This window comes from Sinocyclocheilus anshuiensis, unplaced genomic scaffold (genome assembly GCF_001515605.1).
Source record: "Sinocyclocheilus anshuiensis isolate Anshui unplaced genomic scaffold, SAMN03320099.WGS_v1.1 scaffold171, whole genome shotgun sequence".
In the NCBI taxonomy this organism is placed as follows: Eukaryota; Metazoa; Chordata; class Actinopteri; order Cypriniformes; family Cyprinidae; genus Sinocyclocheilus; species Sinocyclocheilus anshuiensis.
Window position 1 is genome coordinate 288,855 of NW_015549561.1, and position 18,971 is coordinate 307,825.

General features: G+C 40.3%; 2 protein-coding genes and 1 pseudogene across 3 annotated transcripts; 2 read left to right on the forward strand and 1 right to left on the reverse strand.

The window, feature by feature from the left end:
- Window positions 1-279: 279 nt before the first annotated feature.
- Window positions 280-4,754, forward strand: LOC107657182 (kelch-like protein 33; annotated as a pseudogene).
- Window positions 4,755-10,366: 5,612 nt separating this feature from the next.
- LOC107657190 (complement C1q-like protein 4) lies at window positions 10,367-11,335 on the forward strand. The gene is made up of 2 exons (XM_016445216.1): window positions 10,367-10,499; window positions 10,619-11,335. Exons 1-2 carry the CDS (start codon window positions 10,394-10,396, stop codon window positions 10,915-10,917), a joined length of 405 nt encoding a protein of 134 aa, XP_016300702.1. The 5' UTR covers window positions 10,367-10,393; the 3' UTR covers window positions 10,918-11,335.
- Window positions 11,336-11,586: 251 nt separating this feature from the next.
- On the reverse strand, window positions 11,587-14,928 carry LOC107657183 (kelch-like protein 33). 2 transcript variants are annotated; one of them, XM_016445208.1, is made up of 4 exons: window positions 14,023-14,928; window positions 12,915-13,854; window positions 12,656-12,826; window positions 11,587-12,393 (listed from the first exon to the last, which is right to left on the reverse strand). In XM_016445208.1, the coding sequence occupies exons 1-4, from the start codon at window positions 14,687-14,689 to the stop codon at window positions 11,871-11,873; spliced, it is 2,301 nt and encodes a 766-aa protein (XP_016300694.1). In that variant the 5' UTR covers window positions 14,690-14,928; the 3' UTR covers window positions 11,587-11,870. The 2 variants fall into 2 exon arrangements, with proteins under 2 accessions (XP_016300694.1, XP_016300695.1); XM_016445209.1 differs by lacking the exon at window positions 12,656-12,826.
- Between the last annotated feature and the right edge of the window lie 4,043 nt (window positions 14,929-18,971).

Consider the following 18,971-nt stretch of genomic DNA (forward strand, 5'->3'; position numbering starts at 1 on the left):
TGCAAGCCTCATTTCATTGACTTTGTAATAATGCTGAATCTAATCTAATCTAAAGAGGAACACTACTTTGGAATAGTTGTGACTACTGATCTGAACCCAAAGCAGCTGACTTTGACCTCTCTGTAAAGGCTGCAGGTCTATCGAAATGAGATCTACTGGCCCAGAACCTATAATTAGCATGTTGTTGACTTCAGGGAAATACAGAGTACAGGAGCGCCGACAAGAGTTAGTGCTGTAAACAGAGAACGACAATAAGTAGAAGTATTGCTATAACAAGAATAAAACCCAGACGAGAACACCAGTGCACTTGACGGCTGGTTTTCATGGAATTTACAAGAAAATATCTGCCCATGGAATGGGAGGAACGCTGGAGAAGAGAAAAAGAGCGCAGGAAAAAGATGATAGAAGAAGGAGGAGAGAAGTTTGAGGAGGAGAACAGGAAGCTTAAATGGATCATGTCCTACAACGACAGGAGGATAGGAATGAAAGAAGGGCCGGTGAAGGAAACGGAGGGCGATAATATGGAGGAAGATGAACCACTGCAAAGGTACCATAGACAAAGTTACCCAAGTGAGATCTTCCAGACTCTGGAGGAGATGAAGATGGAAAACGTCCTCACGGACCTGATCCTGAGCACCGAGGATGGACTGAGCCTCCATGTTCACTCGCTTGTCATGGCTGCGGTGAGCTCCGTCATCCAGCAAAAGCTCCAGGAGAGGGATGGAGATGAGAAGGAGATCTCGCTGAGATTGGGTCCTGAGGTTAATGGTTCTGGTCTGGCTGCAGCGGTGGAACTCGCTTACACTGGAGCAATCTCCAATCTGAACAAAGACAACATGACGCAGATCCAGACTGCAGCTGTTAGTCTGGGAGCTCAGAGAGTCATGGAGCTCGTCAAAGTGGAGGAAGATGGAGGTAACAAGCAAGAAAAACTGACAAAGATCTCAGCAGAAGAGCAAATGAAGGTCAACCTGCAGTCCATGCAAGACTTATGGGCCAAAAGAGTGGGATGTGATGTAGAACTGGTTGCAGAAGGAGCTGTTTTCTGTGGTAAGGCACCAAACACTGCAAAGCATGACTAGATAACCCACATTAAAAGATTCCATTTGCACAAGAAAGAGTGATGCTTGCCAGCACAATGATAGTGTTGTGGGTGGTCGCTGGGATGTTACCATATAGTTGCTGATTGGTTTCTCTTGATTTCATTCCATCCATTATTCAAATCTAAATGTTTTGAACATTTGAAATTTTGAATTTGAACAGAAGAAATGGACAACTGTGTTTTTCCCCCTCCATTTTGTCAACTGCTCAACTCAGCTTTTAATAAACTGTGGAAAAAGACAACAATAGTTCAAGTGTAAAAAACAGAGGTAGAGAAAATGTGACGGTTATGTCAGTTACTTCGCAAAGCTTTTACAGTAATTCTATTCCATTGTATCCATTATTAAAATGTGAAAGTTTTGAATTAGAATTTTTTCCTCGATTTTGTCAACTGCTGGGCTTGACTTTGATCAAGCAGTAGAAAAATATATTAATAGTTAAATAAAAGAGAAGAAAATGATAGTTGTGTCAGTGACCTCACAAACGTTTTAATTACATTCCATCCATTATTCAAATTGGAATGTTTTGAAATCTGAATTTGAACATAAGGAAATGGCAAACTTTTCTTTTTTGACTTTTACCAAGCTGTAGAAAAATATTTCCATTCCATTCATTATTTAAATTTGCATGTTCCGAACATTTGAAACATTTTCCCATCCATTTTGTCAGGTTTATAGAGCTGTAGAAAAAGACAACAATCGTTTAAAAGCAAAGAACAGAGGTAGAGAAAATGAAATTTTTTACCTTTTGATCTCATTCCATCCATGCATTTACTCAAATTTGAATGTTTAAAAATTTTGAAATTTGAACAGAAGAAAATGTCAACCATTTTCCCTCCATTTTGTAAACTGCTGCCCTCAAGCTGCAGAAAAAGACAATGAAAGTTTAAATAAATAAATTATAAGTTTCAATATTGTCCTTAAACAGTGCTGACTCAATTCTTTGGCTCATGAAGGTCACAGGGTGCTCCTGGCAGCCAGCAGCGACTACTTCAGAGGCATGTTTACCAGCGGTATGAAGGAGAGCCAGTAGGAGTCTGTGTCTCTGCTGTTAGTGGGAGCCGCTGAGCTCGAGGCCCTCCTGCACTGTGCCTACAGTGGCGCTCTGGTGCTCGGATGGGGCTGCGTGTTCGAACTCGCCTGTACCTCACTCCAGTTCCAAATTCAGCCCGCCATCTCACTCTGCCTCAAGTTCCTGGAGCAAGAGATGGACATCCACAACTGTCTGGATGTGGTGTCTTTCGCAGAGGCCTACGGGATGGCTGACTTGCTGGAGCTGGCTGAGGATTTTGTCCTCAGGCGCTTCCAAGAAATATCTGCCACCCCAAAGTTTCAGGACCTCCCGGCCGAGAAGCTTCTGCAGTTCCTCCGATGCGACGCACTGTCCATTCCATCGGAGCTGGCTGTTTTCCGCGCAGTCGTCACTTGGGTGGAAGTGGATCCCACCGAACGGCTCCCGCAGGCCGAATAGCTCATGCGAGCGGTGCGTTTTCCATTCATGACCTTCCGAGAATTTCGAGAGGTTCGTGCTGTGAACCTGAGCATGGAATACAGTGGAGAAGTCGAGGTTGAACTCTACAAATCAGCACTAAAAGAGTTTGGATTTGGCATCTCTGACCGTGTGGCGCGGCAACGTGCACGTCATCCCAAAGGTGATGAGGTGATGAGCTGCATCCAGACATGGGTCAACGGCTTCCCAGCAAGCAGCTCTGGTTTGCTAACTCTCTGAGAAGTGGAACAGGCCTCGTGAAGGAGATAGAGTGGAGATTGCTGGGAGAAATGCCAGATCAGGCCAGATTTAGACATGGCGTCAGGGTCCTTGACGGTCAACTCTATGTAGCTGGAGGCTGCCACTTCTATGCAAAGTCTGACACCATGAAATCTGTTTACAGGTAAAGTAATTGATATTTAAAGACCCCAGGAAAGTCCAAGTGCACTTTTGTGGCTTGTTGTCCATGTCTGTTGACATGAACTCAAATATAAATTAGTCATACAAGTTAGCAAGTAGCAAATCATGGTTTGTCAGTGTTATTTTAGTATCACATTATAGTTTTGATTACTATTTTGAATTATTGTTTTTTTCGTTGTTTTTTTAGCTAATGTGTTAGTAATTTTGTTGTTTTTGTCATTTTTATTACTATTTTTATGTCTATATAGTTAGATTTTTTTTTTCAGTTTTAGATTTCATTATTCTAGTACCTCAAGGTAAACTAGCTGCAAATGAGAAATTATTTTATAACACTTAACATTTTTTTAAGTCAAATAAATCATTTAATGGGGTCTTTAAGTCAAGTTATATTAATTTAGCTAAAAATACATAAATATATTTTCTGAGTGTCAGCCTGTAATTGTAACATTTTTCATTCACCTGTTCTCAGTGTTTCTCTTTCTCTAACAACACATCTACATAAACAGGTACGACCCTGAGCAAGACCACTGGAAAAGACTGGCAGACCTTCATGAGCTGAGAAGTAACTTTATGCTGGTGGTGAGTGGAGACGGCCTGTATGCTGTCGGAGGAGACAAAGACATCAACACAAATCTTGACAGTGTGGAAAAATACTCACCAGAAACAGATTCCTGGAGGTAAGTGGAAACCATACAATAGGATAAAATGACAAGTTAATTTCTAAAAGATTCCTTCATAATCATTAACTTAATTCTGCCTGTGTATTGTGAAAATGTAAAGGAAATGCAAAGAATGAATGAACTGACTGACACCTAGTGGCTCCTAGGAGCACGACAACATACTTTTAAAAGAATGATGCTCTTTGGAGCATCATCAGAATGAGCTTTATGAGCTTTATTGCCAGGTATGTTTACACATACGAGGAATTTGTTTTCGTGACAGAACCTTCCACAGTGTAACAGAATGACAGTGACAGAACAAAAAACACAGATAATAAAAAATAGAACAAGTAAATAAGGAATAAAAATATATAAATCGACAATTGTATGTGCAGGTATATTACAATAGACAGTTTTGTAAGCAGACTCGTCACCGTCCTGAATGAGGCCGATGAGTTGGAGAAAAATATTCCTCTTTCAGCTTTGTCTCAGGTGTTTCTCCTTCTGACACAAATGAGTCATTGAATAGAGCTATTAAATATGGACTTTTCTGTCCTATGGATCAGCTTCTGCCATCCTTTGGACCAAGCCTTGAGCGGTCATGCTGCCACCGTCTGGGGAGGCGAGATCTTCATCTCAGGAGGCTTCAACTGCAAGTACGAATGCCTGGTGTCCATGTTCCTCTACCACCCAGAGAGAGGAACCACGTACCTCGCTGAGATGACCCACGATCGGTCTCAGCACTGCATGGAGAGCCTGAATAACCGTTTCTACGTAGCTGGCGGGGTGCGCAACCTTCATAAGTACTACACCGACCAACTGGTCTGTGAGATGTACAACCCTGTAAGTGACATCTGGACAGTGTTCACTCCTCTCCCCGTTCCCCACGTCGGCGCGGCCTCTGCCGTGCTGGAGGAGAGGCTGTATATTCTAGGCGGTTATTGCCAGGAGGACTATAGCGAAGCCAGACTCACTCATCGCTATGATCCAGTAGCGCAGAGATGGGAGAGCATGGGAAAGATGCCTGGTCCCGTCACGGATGTACGTGCATGCCTCCTTTCCCTGCCTGATCACATCAGAAAATGAGAATAAGATGAGCACATGTTTGTTAGCTTTATTTGTGTAACTTGAAAATCCAGTGAGATGCCTTGCTGTCTGCATAGGGAGCTGAGCTTCTGAAATGTAAACTCAGAAGTGATTGCTTTGGAATGTATAGGCAGCAGGTCTGAGCCTCTTAAATAACGGTCTTTGATAGTCCATTTTAATTAGAACTATTTGATTGCTACATTTCAGTATGTAAATATATTTATAAGTGACATTTCTTTTGTTGGCTATCTTGTATGATTTGTTTTTTCACACAGAGCTTGTCGTAATTAATGATTCTCTTATATTAAACATAAAAATTTCATATTACGATAATGTATAACGGCACTTCACACACGGTATTGTTTGGATGGGTTGTTACACGATACTGAACACAGATAACGTAAACATAGATGAAGTTGATATTTACTTACAATCCATTAAATCCACACCTGCAAATGTCTCTTATCGTTAGCCGTTAAATGTCACTGACGAAGAACACATCTTTACAGTTGAGCAATCCCTATCAGTCGTGGCCTAATGGTTAGAGAGTCGGACTTGTAAGACAAAGGTTGTGGGTTCGAATCTCAGTACTGGCAGGAATTGTTGGTGGTGGGAGTGAATGAACAGCTCTTTTCCACCTTCAATACCCACGACTTGAGCAAGGCACTGAACCTCCAGTTGTGTCAAGTGTGCCACGCAAATCCTGAAAAGTGAAGCCAAAACTGGAGCAGTACGGCTACTTGAAAGGAGGTTCAGGGGTGTGTGCTTGTGAATGAGTGTGGACGGAGCCTTGATACCGCGGCTCCTCTTTGCTCACTACGGCGCAGACTCATTTCCTGAATCAGAGAAAGATGTCAGTGACATATTGAGACACTGGCAGCTTCGCTTTTCTACAATGCAAGAAAGTGAAGGTGCATCATGATTAATGGACAGAATAGAGGATTATGTGCGAAACTAATCATTCTCTTCACACTCCATCACAGTAGGTGGCAGTATGTACCTATGAAATTGGTTCACAACCTGCCATAAATCCAAAAGAAGAAGAAGAAGAAGAAGAAGGTGCATCATCCATCTTTTTTACAGTCTATCCCTGCGTTCCATTCGGAAGGGCTCATCCCTACGCCCTAATCCCTTCAAAGGTTTTACCCTCCGGAGTGAGAGCTTTGAAGGGTGTAGGGCAGGGCTCGCAAAATTTCTAAATCCCTGGTAGCCCTTCGGGCAGGTACTCTTCAGATTTTGGTAGCCAGAAAATTTATTTAACTAGCCCAAATAAAAAAAGACCTTTTTTTTTTTTTTTTAATATAGAAAATCAGATAGGAGTTTAAATGTCAATCAAAAATATTTTCAATACACAAATATCAACAAATATGAAGGAAGGAATTTTATTTCACTATTTACAGGGTATCTGCAGAATTCTTAAAAATAAATTTAAGGCAGTTTATGACCCATTTTAAGAGCTGCACAAGTAAAATGAACACATCATGAGTGGGGTTGGACAATGTCTATGGTAACATACAGCATTGAGCCATAAAATTGCATGATTTACAGTTCAGATACAGTTTTTCACAAAAACAAAAATCTTATACAACAGCATTTCAGCCTTTAGACCATTTTTATGAAAAGGGATAAATCAAGTATATAATTTGTCAATTTAAAACGTATAAATATTACTGTCTTAATTGTTTAGAGGCACATTAACTTCTTTCTCATTTACAACTCTATGTGTTTGCTGCGTAAAAAAATCATGAGTTTATATTTGCATTGATCTGACCATAAACCGCAAGAAAGGCTTGTTGGAAATGCAAATTAATTCTCTGCCATGAGGTGGCGCTTTAGAAGCGCTGAAATATTGTGGTTTCTCCAGTAACAGCTGTACACAAAGCAGCTCCGTGCTCATAAACGCTGCTTTATGCGGAATTATAGGTAAAATAATAATTAAATGGCCAACAACACGTTTCTGAGGACCGTCGGTTCCCTTCATATACATTCAAATAAAGACATCCGGGCGCCGCATTATGGTTTTGACGTGAAACATGCAGTTTATAATAAATATAAACTCATATTCATTCAATGACATCATTGCCTTTTGAAGTTTCATCCAGCCATAATCTGGATATACTCGCCATACTCGCGACTCTTGTCTTTCCTTCCCCAACTGTAAGACCTCTTGAAATTATAATTAAGACATTTCTTATACCATTTAACGTATTTAAAACTTTTTATGGCCTTAAGTTTGATACAACTCACTTTAGGAGTTTTTAAGGACCCGCGGGAGATCTGCATTTAAGGTAGCCCATGGTGAGTGGTGATACATTTTGGTAGCCCGACTGGAAAACCCTTCATTCCGAAGGGCCCTTTGAAGTGGCCAGTTTTGAGCACTTCGGTTTGGAACGACCCTTCAATATGGCAACCATGATTGTTTTAACTCCAAAGTGCCCTTCGGAGGGCGATATATCCCATTAGGAACGCACCGTTTGGTGTGTGTGCACTTGGATGGGATAAATGCAGAGCACAAATTTCAAGTATTTGTTGAATGATGAATGATGCATTTATATAGCGCTTTATTGTGTATTGTTGTACACCCAACGCGCTTTACAATCATGTGGGGGGGTCTCTCCTCAACCACCACAAGTGTGCAGCATCCACTTGGATGATGTGACGGCAGCCACAGTACAACGGTGCCAGTGCGCTCACCACACACCAGAGAGTGGGCAACCAGTCTTGGGCTGCAGGGTGATATGGCTGTGGCCGTTGTTACTTGGCCACATGTCACGTCACATTCATCTTCATCTGATGCTTGTAAACAACTCTGGACTGCAGTTAAGAGATTTTCCAACAGTATCAAAACACTAACAGTACACGAACACAGTTCAAATGTACCATAACATAGATGTATTATGAATACTTTGATATTTGGTAATCACCATCGTATTAATGTATTACCTCCTGACTGTACCATGGTACTGCCACAACACTCAATATTTTTGTCTAGTTCTGTGTCAAGTAAACTCTTTTACTGGTGATTTGTAACCCAACAGAACTGAAAATGTAAAAATGTTGCTCTCAAAGTCACCAACATTGAACGCTGTTTGAGTGTTTTTAATAGGCCTGCAGCATTTCCTTTCAAAATAAGGGTACCCTGTTTTACATGATGGCCCTACCAGTATTTTAACTTTGTTTACTTCTGTTCCTGGTTATGTGTATTTATAAATCAATAGCATGCTATGGCTATGTTGATTTAAAAGTGTTGGTATTAATTTTCATGTTGTCAATGTATTAGGTTTCAAAAGTATCCACAAGTGCCAAACTGTAAAATCTGTAATGTAATGTTGTCTCAAAAGTAAAAATATACAATGACCCTTGTATTTTAGTATGAAATTTTTTTAATTTGTTTGTGTATTACTGGTTCAAAATGTTATTTGTTGCTTATATTTTAATGTTCATATAAATAAGAATATTAATGAGAATATAAATGACTTGAATTTGTTGGAAGCGACTTTTGTTTGTCGCAAGTGGGGTGGGGTGAAACTAAAGAGATGGAAATATTAAAATTTAAGGAAATTAAATGACATTTGCAAGTGGGGTGGCCAGGCTTTAGTCTGGGTTTAATGGCTGGTTAGTTTCCACCGGGTGTGCCTCACACGTCCTGAAAAGTGAAGCTTCAGGCTTTTTGATAGCCCCCTGCTGGCTGGCTGCAGTACAGGTCATAAACCCGAATGGGACTTGATTCAAAATAAAAAAATAAATTACACTTCCAATACAATTTTCCAAAAGATAGTTTTGGTCATTAAAGGTAGTTGTTATCACGCTGATATATGTTCAATTGTTCGTTTTTGTGATAAGTTTGATTTTAGTTAGTAATTTGATGCTATAAAAACGGGGCGTGGCGTTATGGTTGATTGGGTCTGCGGGAGTTTGGGCGGTAGTTTGATATCCCGACTCCACCTCACGACACTACTGCGCAGACTCTGGCTCCAAACAAATCTCTACTGCGCAGACTCGGGCTCCAAATGACGTCATTTACTCAAGATGGCAGCGGCCATACTGAGATGCTTTGGCTTCACTTTTCTATTGTGGAAGGAATAGGATACGTCCATCTTTTTGACAGTCTATGGTTTCCACATTTAACTGGTAAAGGCCTGAACTAAAACATTATGTGGAAAAAAATAATGTTTCTCCACTGATGGATGTTCAAAAGTAGCAGTGTATTCTGATGAAATAAAAATATTTTGGTTAAAGATCCATCCAGTTATATATATTTGCAAAATACATGTTTTGTTTCTCAGAATGGTGGTGGACTTATTAAAGGGGACATCGGATGCAAAATTCACTTTTACATGGTGTTTGAACTTAAATGTGTGTTGGCAGTGTTGTCCTCAGTACACAAAGACCCTATAATCATAAAAATCCATCCAGTGCTTTTTTTTTAAATCCCCACATATCATAAGCACTTTCTCAGATCAAGCCGTTCACAGATTCTTGGCAAAGTGACGTCACTTTCCACAGGCCCCTCCCACGACTGTTGACGGACACGACCGTTTTATCATAGACCCGCCCTGAGTGAGCTGTAAACAGCCCGCCATTGTTTCGACAACTAAAGGTGTTTTGTTGTTGGATGTAAGAATGAACATAGCAGTCGTCATTTACTCCCAGCATCTGAGCCACTGAAGATGCAGTGGATCACTTTTGTTTTTGAAGGGAGTGCGCCCTCCGATCTACCTAAATGCGTTTATATCTGCACAAATCATTTTACTATAGACTGCTTTCTGAACAAGGAACGATTCAAGGCAGGTTTTGCTAAAAAGTTGAAACTCAAGGATGGATCAGTACCCACTGTTCGTAATCCAGCTGCACCTCCAGAAGTAAGTCCCTCATTTTATATTTTTATGATTATTTGCTAATCGCCTTTCCTCTTTCTCAGAAGAGAGGGGTGGGGTAAGCAGAGCTCATTAGCATTTAAAGAGACATGCACCGAAATGGGTCGCTGTGAACAGAGCTGTTTTTGCCAAGGTAAAAAGGGTGTTGTTTTTCACTACTGAGGAATTTTAACCAAAATATGTTGCAGACATTTCATGAAGACCCTAAAGAACCATACCAACTTGTGGAAAATGGGCATCCGATGTCCCCTTTAAGAAAGAGCATGTCTAAAGATTTAACTGAATCACCCAAGCTTTTATCACAGATTCCTACCACCTACAGCACATAAACATATTTTATGTCATCATCAAGAGAGAAAATTTAATCTGCTTTTATAAGATTTAAACATTGAAATTGTGATATGAGTTGAGCAGTTAGCCAACAACATCATGACTGAATCATTGTGCAATTCTAGAAATTTTTCATCTAAAAACACCAAATCCTTAATCATTAACCAAGAGTAGCTCTATACAAATAAGAAGCACAGAGACCGTAGATGATTTGTTCTTCTCTTTAGCACCACAGAAACAGTCGTCATGGCTTTATTTCAGATCGTCATTTCGATGCATGAGTTATTATGAGTTTGAAACCACATAGAAAAGTTTTTGCAACCACTTTATCATTTGGCATCACATTTTCTAGTTTTATTTACTGACTGCTTAAAGTAAACTAACCTTTTTTTTCCGTTCACAGAGAGTCCTAAAGTGGCATTTACTGCATCCATGTCAGCTACAGAGAGTACAAACCGAGGGCGTTTTAGTACAGAGAACAAGCTCATCTTTGATAAAGTCCTAACCAACATTGGCAATGCATATGACCCAATCACAGGTTGCTGCATATTCAGTTTGACATTTTGTGATTAAAAAAAAAATCATAATTTTTCATAATTGAATTTTTAAACACTGTTTAATTTGTAGTATTGAGATCCTTGCTTTTCTCTGTTGCAGGAGTCTTCACAGCACCTGTTAAAGGTGTGTATTACTTCAGGTACTCAGGCTCCGCGTTTTCCTCCCATGATATGGGTCTGAGCATCTTTAAAGGCACGACACGATTTGTGTCTTCATACGAATATAATTCTGGCGAGAGAAACGACCAAATGGCCAATGGAGCCGTGATGGAGCTGGATGTTGGCGAGGAGGTTCACATGAGGCTGTGGATCAGATCCTGGATCTTTGTGGATCGACGCTACAACTATTCCACTTTCACAGGCTACCTGCTTTACCCACTGGATTCTACTTCTGTATAATTTATCTGTGTGCGTTATTTTGTAAAATTTCAGAAAGAACTGTTTAACAGTGCTGAAAATATATCATGTTTCTTTACTGTGTTAATGTGCATAAATGTAATTAAAAGGTCACTATTTCAGATATACAGACAAAAACCAGAGTTCCCTCTTTACTCTTCTATGGAACATTGATTTTCATTCAGGCACATCACTTGGCTATCCAAATGGGGACTTGTCATAGACTTCTATTGTTTTATATAAAGCTTTTATTTTTTATTTAATTTTTCTCAATTGAATATGTTCCTAGGTGGCAACTTCATGATGGCAGCCTAACAAATCCACACACACAAAACACCAGTCAAATAAATATTCTGGGTTAAATAAAAACTAAGCTTGATTGACAGTATTTGTGACACATAGAAAGTAAGTTTGATCTTCAGTTTGTAAAAATGAAAAACATGTTGACAACAATGCACTTAAATTAATGCACAAAGTAGAAATAAACTATTTTCCTTTGTTTTACTTTATTCTAGGATCAATCTACAAAACAAATATAAAATCTGGCATAAAACTTCAGAGAATTTAATATTTGTCTAACAAATAAAGTGATCAACAAAATTGAAAAGGAGAGATTTTTGATGCCAAATCATTGATAATTTGTTTCCAGGAATGTGTCATTGCTATGTGCATAACTGTGGCATTTCAAAGTGCTTTTATTTAAAAAGGCCTATGTGGAGTTGGGATAATGCCATAATGTCAGTAATATATCCAGACTTTCAATGGGTTGTACATTCCCTTGCAAATCACCTGTTCAAATCATTTCTGAAAACGCCTTTTGCCCCAAGTTGAAATTCAGCTCAGAGTTTCCATCCTCATGTTTTAATTAGAAGATGTTTTTTTTTTTTTTTTTATCTTGTAGATAATGTACAATGCAGTAACTAAGGACACTACATTGTATTCAAGGTATTCACCTCTTATTGTCTAAGATGAGCAGGTATGGGCAGCACACAGGCAGCTATGTATGTGTTTGGGCCTGGTGTTATGCTCATGTTCTCCCAGCGTTCTGTTGCAGGATCATAGCGATGCACTGTTTTGGTATCACTGTAGTCTTCCTGGCAGTAGCCTCCGATTACGTAGACCTTCCCCTCTAAGACCGCTGATGCTGACCCAACATGAGGCACTGGGAATGGTATAATGGCACTCCAGGAGTTGGCCACAGGGTCATAGAACTCACAGGCTAATTGATCTACCAGATGGCCATCAGCATCGCACGAAACCCCTCCCGCCACGTACAGACAGTCACCTAGGGTCTCCATGCAGTGCAGGGCTTTGTCATGTGTCATCTCAGCCATGTAAGTGGATCCTCGCTCTGGGTGGTAAAGGGTCATGGTCGACAGGCTTTGGTACCGGCTGTTAAAGCCTCCCGATAGGAAGATTGTGCCATTCCATACACTGGCCGCATGACAGCATAGAGCTTGGTCTAACGGGCGGACAAAACTGGAGTAGGAGAGAATGAAACAGAAAGGCTTTTCATTTGAACAAAAATATGGTGCCTAATCTGACTATGGTTCCAAAACAAATCAAAGTTTAGGGTAAGGTTGTTTGGGTCTTAAACAACACTCAGACATATGGGTAGTTTTTGGCCAATGATTACTTTCTAGAAACATTGTTCCAATAAAAGCTGATATTGATCATGCATGCTTAGATTCTTCCTGAAATTAAAAAAGCATTTCTTGTGCTATTCATTTACTCTACTACCCTCCAAGAATTTGTGTTGGGGCAGTAAACCTCAACAGTCTGCATATTGACCTCTGAGTCCCTCTCTCCACCAATAGCATATATTTTACCATTTAGGACCACTAGAGTGAAGCTGCCTCTTCTCTCGTGCATATCGGTCAACTTTTGCCAAGTGTTTTGAATGGGATCGTACCTAATTCAAAGATTGAACAAGAGGTCCACAGTATGAGAAGGCAACCCTGGACAAGGTCAAATAGATGAGGCTTCATGTTACGTCTTACCTGTAGGTGCAATTCATGGTATCAGCTTTGCCGTAATAATGCCGTCCGCCAACTACATAAAGCTTGCCCCTCATTACCCCAACTCCATGACTGAATCTTGGTTTCTCAGGTAAAGTTCCCAGCATTCTCCACTCTACTTTCTTCACCAATCCAACATGGTTCTGCAAAGAATTGCTAAACCACATTTCCCTACAGGGTCTACGTTTGTCAAAATTATCAGTGATCCTCTCACCCCCAACCAGGACTAGAGTGTCTTTAGGCATATAGGCCCTGAAATTGGACTGAGCATCTGAAGAACTGGAACAGAACTCCTCAAGGAGAGAATCGTATAGTTTTTTGGCGCCAATTCTCGGCCAAGACATTATGGACTTGACTTCTTTGAACTCCTTAAAGGTCATTAAGGGAAACTGGACAGTTCCCATCAGCTCCCTGGCAAGTTTCACCCGTTGTCTGGGAAAGGCTTCGATCCAAGACATGACAGCTCTGAATACGAGCAACTCTGAGGGAACGCAGAGAGAATCACTTTGAAGGTACTTCTTCAGTTTCTCTACAGGAAGATCTTGGAACTTTGGAGTGACGGACACATCTTTAAAGTTCCTCAAGACATAGTCATTGGCCAGTGCAAGTAAGTCCACCATTCCATAGGACTCTGCGAAAGATGCTACATCCAGGCAGCTGTAAGCATCTATTTCTTGTTGCAGGAAGTTAAGGCATATTGAGAAGGCAGTCTGAAACTGTAATTGAAGAGATGTACAGGTGAGATCAAACACACAGCCCCATCCGAGCGCAAGAGCCCCGCTGTAGGTGTAGTGTAGGAGGGCTTCAAACTTGGCAGCCGTCACTAGCAGCAGAGACACCAATTCCTGTCGGCTCTCCTTCATACCACTTGTAAACATGCCTCTAAAGTAGTCGCTGCTGGCAGCCAGGAGTGCCCGGTGAGCTTCACGAAGGTGGGACATAAATAAAACATTACAAGCAGTTCTGCAAATGCAGAAAGCATAAAATGAATACTTTGAGCTAGAGAAGTATAAATGTATATGATATGGAGACAGCATTTAGCTTCATGCATAGGAAACTCAAACATTTGCCATATTTCCAAGTGTCTTACCATGAAACACTCTTCCTTCCGCTTCAAGCTCCACGTCACATCCCATTCTCTGTGTCCAGAACTGTCTGATATGCTGGAGACTAATTTTCATATGTTCCACAGCAGAAATCTCTTTTCTGTCCACTTTCTTCCCTCTTGCCTCATCTCCTTCTCCCTCTTCCTCCTCTTTGCAGAGTTCCAGAATTCTTGGAGCTTCCAGGCTGACCGCTGCAGACCAAATCTGTTCTATATTTCCTTTGTTCAGAATGCCGATGTTCCCTGTATAGGCGAACTCCACCACTGCTGCTAACCCAGAACCATGAACCTCAGGAGCCAAACACAAGGAGATAAACTGCTCTCGTTTGGGGTTCTGTCTGAGTCTGGTCTGAATAAGGTAACTGATCGCAGCCAAGACAAAGGAATGGACCTGGAACTGGTATCCATCCTCTGTGAAGAGGGTCAAGTCAGTGAGGACCGAATGCAACATCATGTTCTCCAGAGCCTGGAAGACCACACCTGGGTAAGCTGGATCAGAGTATAGCTTCTTGGGATAAATGTCACAATCCTCATCTTCAGAATCTTCAGAACTGCTACTTCCATCATATTCATCATCATCATCATCATCATCATCTTCCTCCTCCTCTAACTCTTGATTTATCAGTTCCTGTTCAGAGCTGGAGTCCGTCATGTGCTGCTCTTTATCTCTAAATGTTAAACCTCCAAATGTTAAGTCTTTTTCAGAAACACCAATGTCATTGGTACTGATGGAGGCAGTAGCAAAACAGTCATTTTCAATATCATTGTTGTATTTATCGTAATCTTTATCAGTGCTTTTATTATTTTGTCCACACACAGCAGCTAAGCTGTCAACATGTGCATAAGTAACAGCTAAATTCTTTATATATTCTTCATTGCCATTAATGTCCACCTGTATATTACATCCACTCTTGTCATCATTGACTTAGAAGGTAAACTATTACTATATTCTTCATCATTATTTTTGTCATCTTTTTTGTCAGCATCCTCTTTATCACTTTTTGTGGATGCAGGAATTAAACCATCACTGTTTGCAGGCATAACAGAAAAACGAATACTAAATTCATCTTCGTCATGTTCATTGGCATCCTCTTCATCACTGGTTGTATCAGTATTTATAATTGCAGGGACTAAACCAACGCTATACTCTTTCTCATCATACTTATCACTATCATCACTAGTATCATTTGTAAACACATCCACTAAGTAATCATTGTTGCTAACAGGAAAACTATTATTGCGTACTGCATCAATATTGTTGTTGTCATATTTTTTTGGCATCCTCTTCATCACTGGCTTTATCATTATTAGTATACATAGCAAAAACGCTGTCACTGTTTGCAGGCATGAAAGGAAAACTAACACTACATCCTTCGTTGTCATCAACATCCTTCTCACTTTCCCGTGCATCTACTTGCAGCTCCTTCGTATCCTTTTCTTCTGTCCGTTCATCTTCCTCTCCTGGATTCTTCTCATCCTCCACTTCTTCACCCGCATCCATCCATCCATTGTCGCTGCTCGAGTTTTCATCCTCTCTTGATCTTCTCCACTCTCTCTGAAGACACTGCTGATCTATTGCCATTGTGTCTTCAGGTTACTGTCAAGAGCAAATCTTCAAAACACTCCCTTCTGTTCAAAAGCCAGGACATGTTCCATCAAATCTGTTTCCTAACTTGTGTTGGATCTCTCTGTTGATGTGGGATCATGTACTGTAGTCTGGTATGCAAAACAGATCAGTGTCTCCTGAGGTCACACAAAACAGAACTCTATTTTTACCTCAAGCATTTAATAAGATCACATCTCAAGTCATCTAAGACAGTCATGCTATGTCTTGTGCTGATTAATAAACAGTTTATTTGTTGCACAACTGTCTACTTATATGTTTAATTGTGTGTACAAAATCAAGTTATTTTTGAGGATGTGCTTTGTCTGATAGTCTGATATCTGATAGTGTTTTCCAAACCCTTTCTTAGCAATTTCCCAGCATGAGAACTGACCCTTCCTACTTTTTTTGTACACTTCTGGTCTAACCAAGCACCATTTTTCCAGTGCATTTTATTGCCAAGAAAAAAAAATGTCTGGCATCCCTTCTCAGATGATGTCTCTTATTCTTCAGCTCCTGTTTCACTTGGTTTGAATAAACAGAAAAGTCAAATAGGCTGTGAAAGCCATTCTGTGTCGACTTTGAGAACATCAAAGCAGAGAATGTCTCCTAAGTCAAAAGTAATGCACCTAATCTGACTCATTAAATGTTACTTTTGGTTTATAGCGTTGAAAACACCTAAAACATCTTGAAAGAAATTACCTTTTGCCCTGATGCTGGACCAGTAGCCTTTCCACAAACTCAAGACTGTGCCAAGATCATTTTATAAGCGCAACTTCTTCGCTGTCCTGCCCTTGACTGCGTCTCTGGCTCAGGTCTGGGCCATGCGAAACTTTAGAGCGAGTGCTGGGAGCATGTGATGCCTTGAGGCATTAGATTCTGATCATGTCAGTTTATCCTACATAGCCTGGGAATGTTATCTGGGTCAAGGAGCCCAGGGCAGATAGAAACAAGCAATTTATATACTTGAAGATTGTTTTTCTTGCATTCTCGCTCTTTTTTTTTTTAATGCTTTTGTAATTATAATTGCACATTTCGTTTGTTTTAATGCTTTTTCAATTGAAATAGCATACAACTGTTCTGTTTATTGTTTGTATAGACCCCATACACTAAGACTGTCAAATTGACTGTCATATTAAGTATTTTAACCTTTTTTTAATTGTAATTGAGGCATATAGGGGAAGTCGTGGCCTAATGGTTACAGAGTCAGACTCGTAACCCAAAGGTTGCGGGTTTGAGTCTCGTACCGGCAGGGATTGTAGGTGGGAGGAGTGAATGTACAGCGCTCTCTTCCACTTTCAATACCACGACTGAGGTGCCCTTGAGCAAGGTACCGAACCCCCAACTGCTCCCCGGGCGCCGCAGCATAAATGGCTGCCCACTGCTCCGGGTGTGTGTTCACGGTGTGTGTGTGTGTGTTCACTGCTGTGTGTGTGCACTTTGGATGGGTTAAATGCAGAGCACTAATTCCAAGTATGGGTCACCATACTTGGCCACATGTCACTTCACTTCACTAAAGAATAATAATGCATACTGTTATGATATAACCAACTACATCCTTCTAATAGAAACACACAGATATATCCCGGCTCATGTGTACATTAGGCTTCTCCATGTCTTTTGTCTGTCCATGTTTGGGAAGCGTGAAAGCGCGAGACAGCAAATGGAAACCTGCGGCGCTGTAAGAGCTACAAACAGAGGAGCAAATGTCACTGGCGGCCTTGGACTGGAAACCTGCTGGAGATGCCAAGAGCCCACAGAGACAGACAGAGAAAATATACTCATGCTAAGACTCTATTAGGGCCTACCTGTCTTATTAATACATTAACACCCAAAAAGTATCTAAATTAGCAACACTTAAACTTCACCTAAATGGCATCCATTTGAGAGACTTAAACTGGTAAAAAAATATATATATATATATAATTCTTCTGAAATCTTGGTTTATATATAAGCAATATATAATCTCTTAATTTGATTTCATGTTGAAATATGACATGTTCTTGTCATGCTTTGCGAAATTCACCTGGAAATAATTATTATATACTTTGTTGTGTTTTTAGGAGAAAATAAGGCACTTAGACTTGCTGTCAAACTATAATTTTAATTCTCTTAAAATCTAGACAGAGACTCATTTTACAATACCATTTTCACAAGGAGAAAACATTTCAAATAAAAAGGAAAAAAAAACAAACAATAAGCAAATATGAATAAATTTGAAATCTAAAATGAGCTGGAATGAGGTACAGATGCACACCGCTAGTAAATTCTCATAGCCATAATATTCAACATAAACATGCAGCTGATAAAGTAAGAGGAAAATAGTGAATGTTCACTCTCAGATAATGAACTAATGATGAAGGATTATGGGAAACGTTTGTCTGAACTCATCTGACCTGACTCACGCTTGTGCTTCTGTCAGTGAATATTTTGCGTCTGGAGACGATTCAGATGAGTCACTGTCTGTGAAATACTGCAGTCGCCTTTACAGTGAGCCAGTGTGAGACAAACAACAGCCCTTTACACAGAGGAACAAATCCATGAATGACATGATGAAGAGTCATGAACAGATGAAAGATGGCAAAAGCAAGAGGAATGAAAACTGCTATGAGCTCATTTATACCAAAAAGAGTTTGAAAAAAGATTGACGCTTGCATAGATTATGCCCACATGTGGCGGTGGGCCTTATGTGCTTCTCTCCCTCCCTCACACACACACACACACACACACACACACACACACACAGCATGAAGAATTAGATAACAGCTCTATTTCTGATGACACTGAGAGATGGTGCAGAGGTTCACCAGACACGAGGAGTGGTTCACTTCATGGAGATGCAGATCTGAGCTGCTTTTACTGATGTTCAAGTCAACGTGAAAGCAACTTTCTTCATAAATGTTCCTGGTCTTATTGTACATGGTTTTCATAATCTCTCAGTGAAATGTATTTGTCCCTGAAACAACTTTCTTTTGCACTTGATGTCAAGGCTGCCAAATAGCTATTCAGCTGCTTTTGTAAGTGACTCAGCCTTTCTAAAATATTTGAGAAGTCATTCAATGCTGGGTAATGTACTAAATGGTATGGCAATGATAGCTGATGAGGGTGAACTTGACCTTCATCCTCCACATTTTAGGTCAAAAAACCTCCTCAAACTCACTTAACGCCCACTTTACACCTCTGCATCAAACCCTGATGAATAAAACCAAGTCCAGATCTACATTTTATGTTCTTGTTTACTCAGAAATCCATTCAATTGAAAAAGTAAAACAGAATGTGAATGCATTGCATGTTGACCTTAAATACAGACGTGAAACTTTCTGCAAAGAGA

Coding starts and splice junctions, on each gene's coding strand:
- LOC107657183 (XM_016445208.1), bottom strand. CDS start 14,689: ATGACGGACTCCAGCTCTGAACAGGAACTGATAAATCAAGAGTTAGAG. Junction 13,855..14,022: donor GGAAGGAAGAGTGTTTCATG/GTAAGACACTTG, acceptor ACCTTCGTGAAG/CTCACCGGGCACTCCTGGCT. Junction 12,394..12,655: donor CCCAACACAAATTCTTGGAG/GGTAGTAGAGTA, acceptor CTCCTACTCCAG/TTTTGTCCGCCCGTTAGACC.
- LOC107657190 (XM_016445216.1), top strand. CDS start 10,394: ATGTCAGCTACAGAGAGTACAAACCGAGGGCGTTTTAGTACAGAGAAC. Junction 10,500..10,618: donor TGCATATGACCCAATCACAG/GTTGCTGCATAT, acceptor TCTCTGTTGCAG/GAGTCTTCACAGCACCTGTT.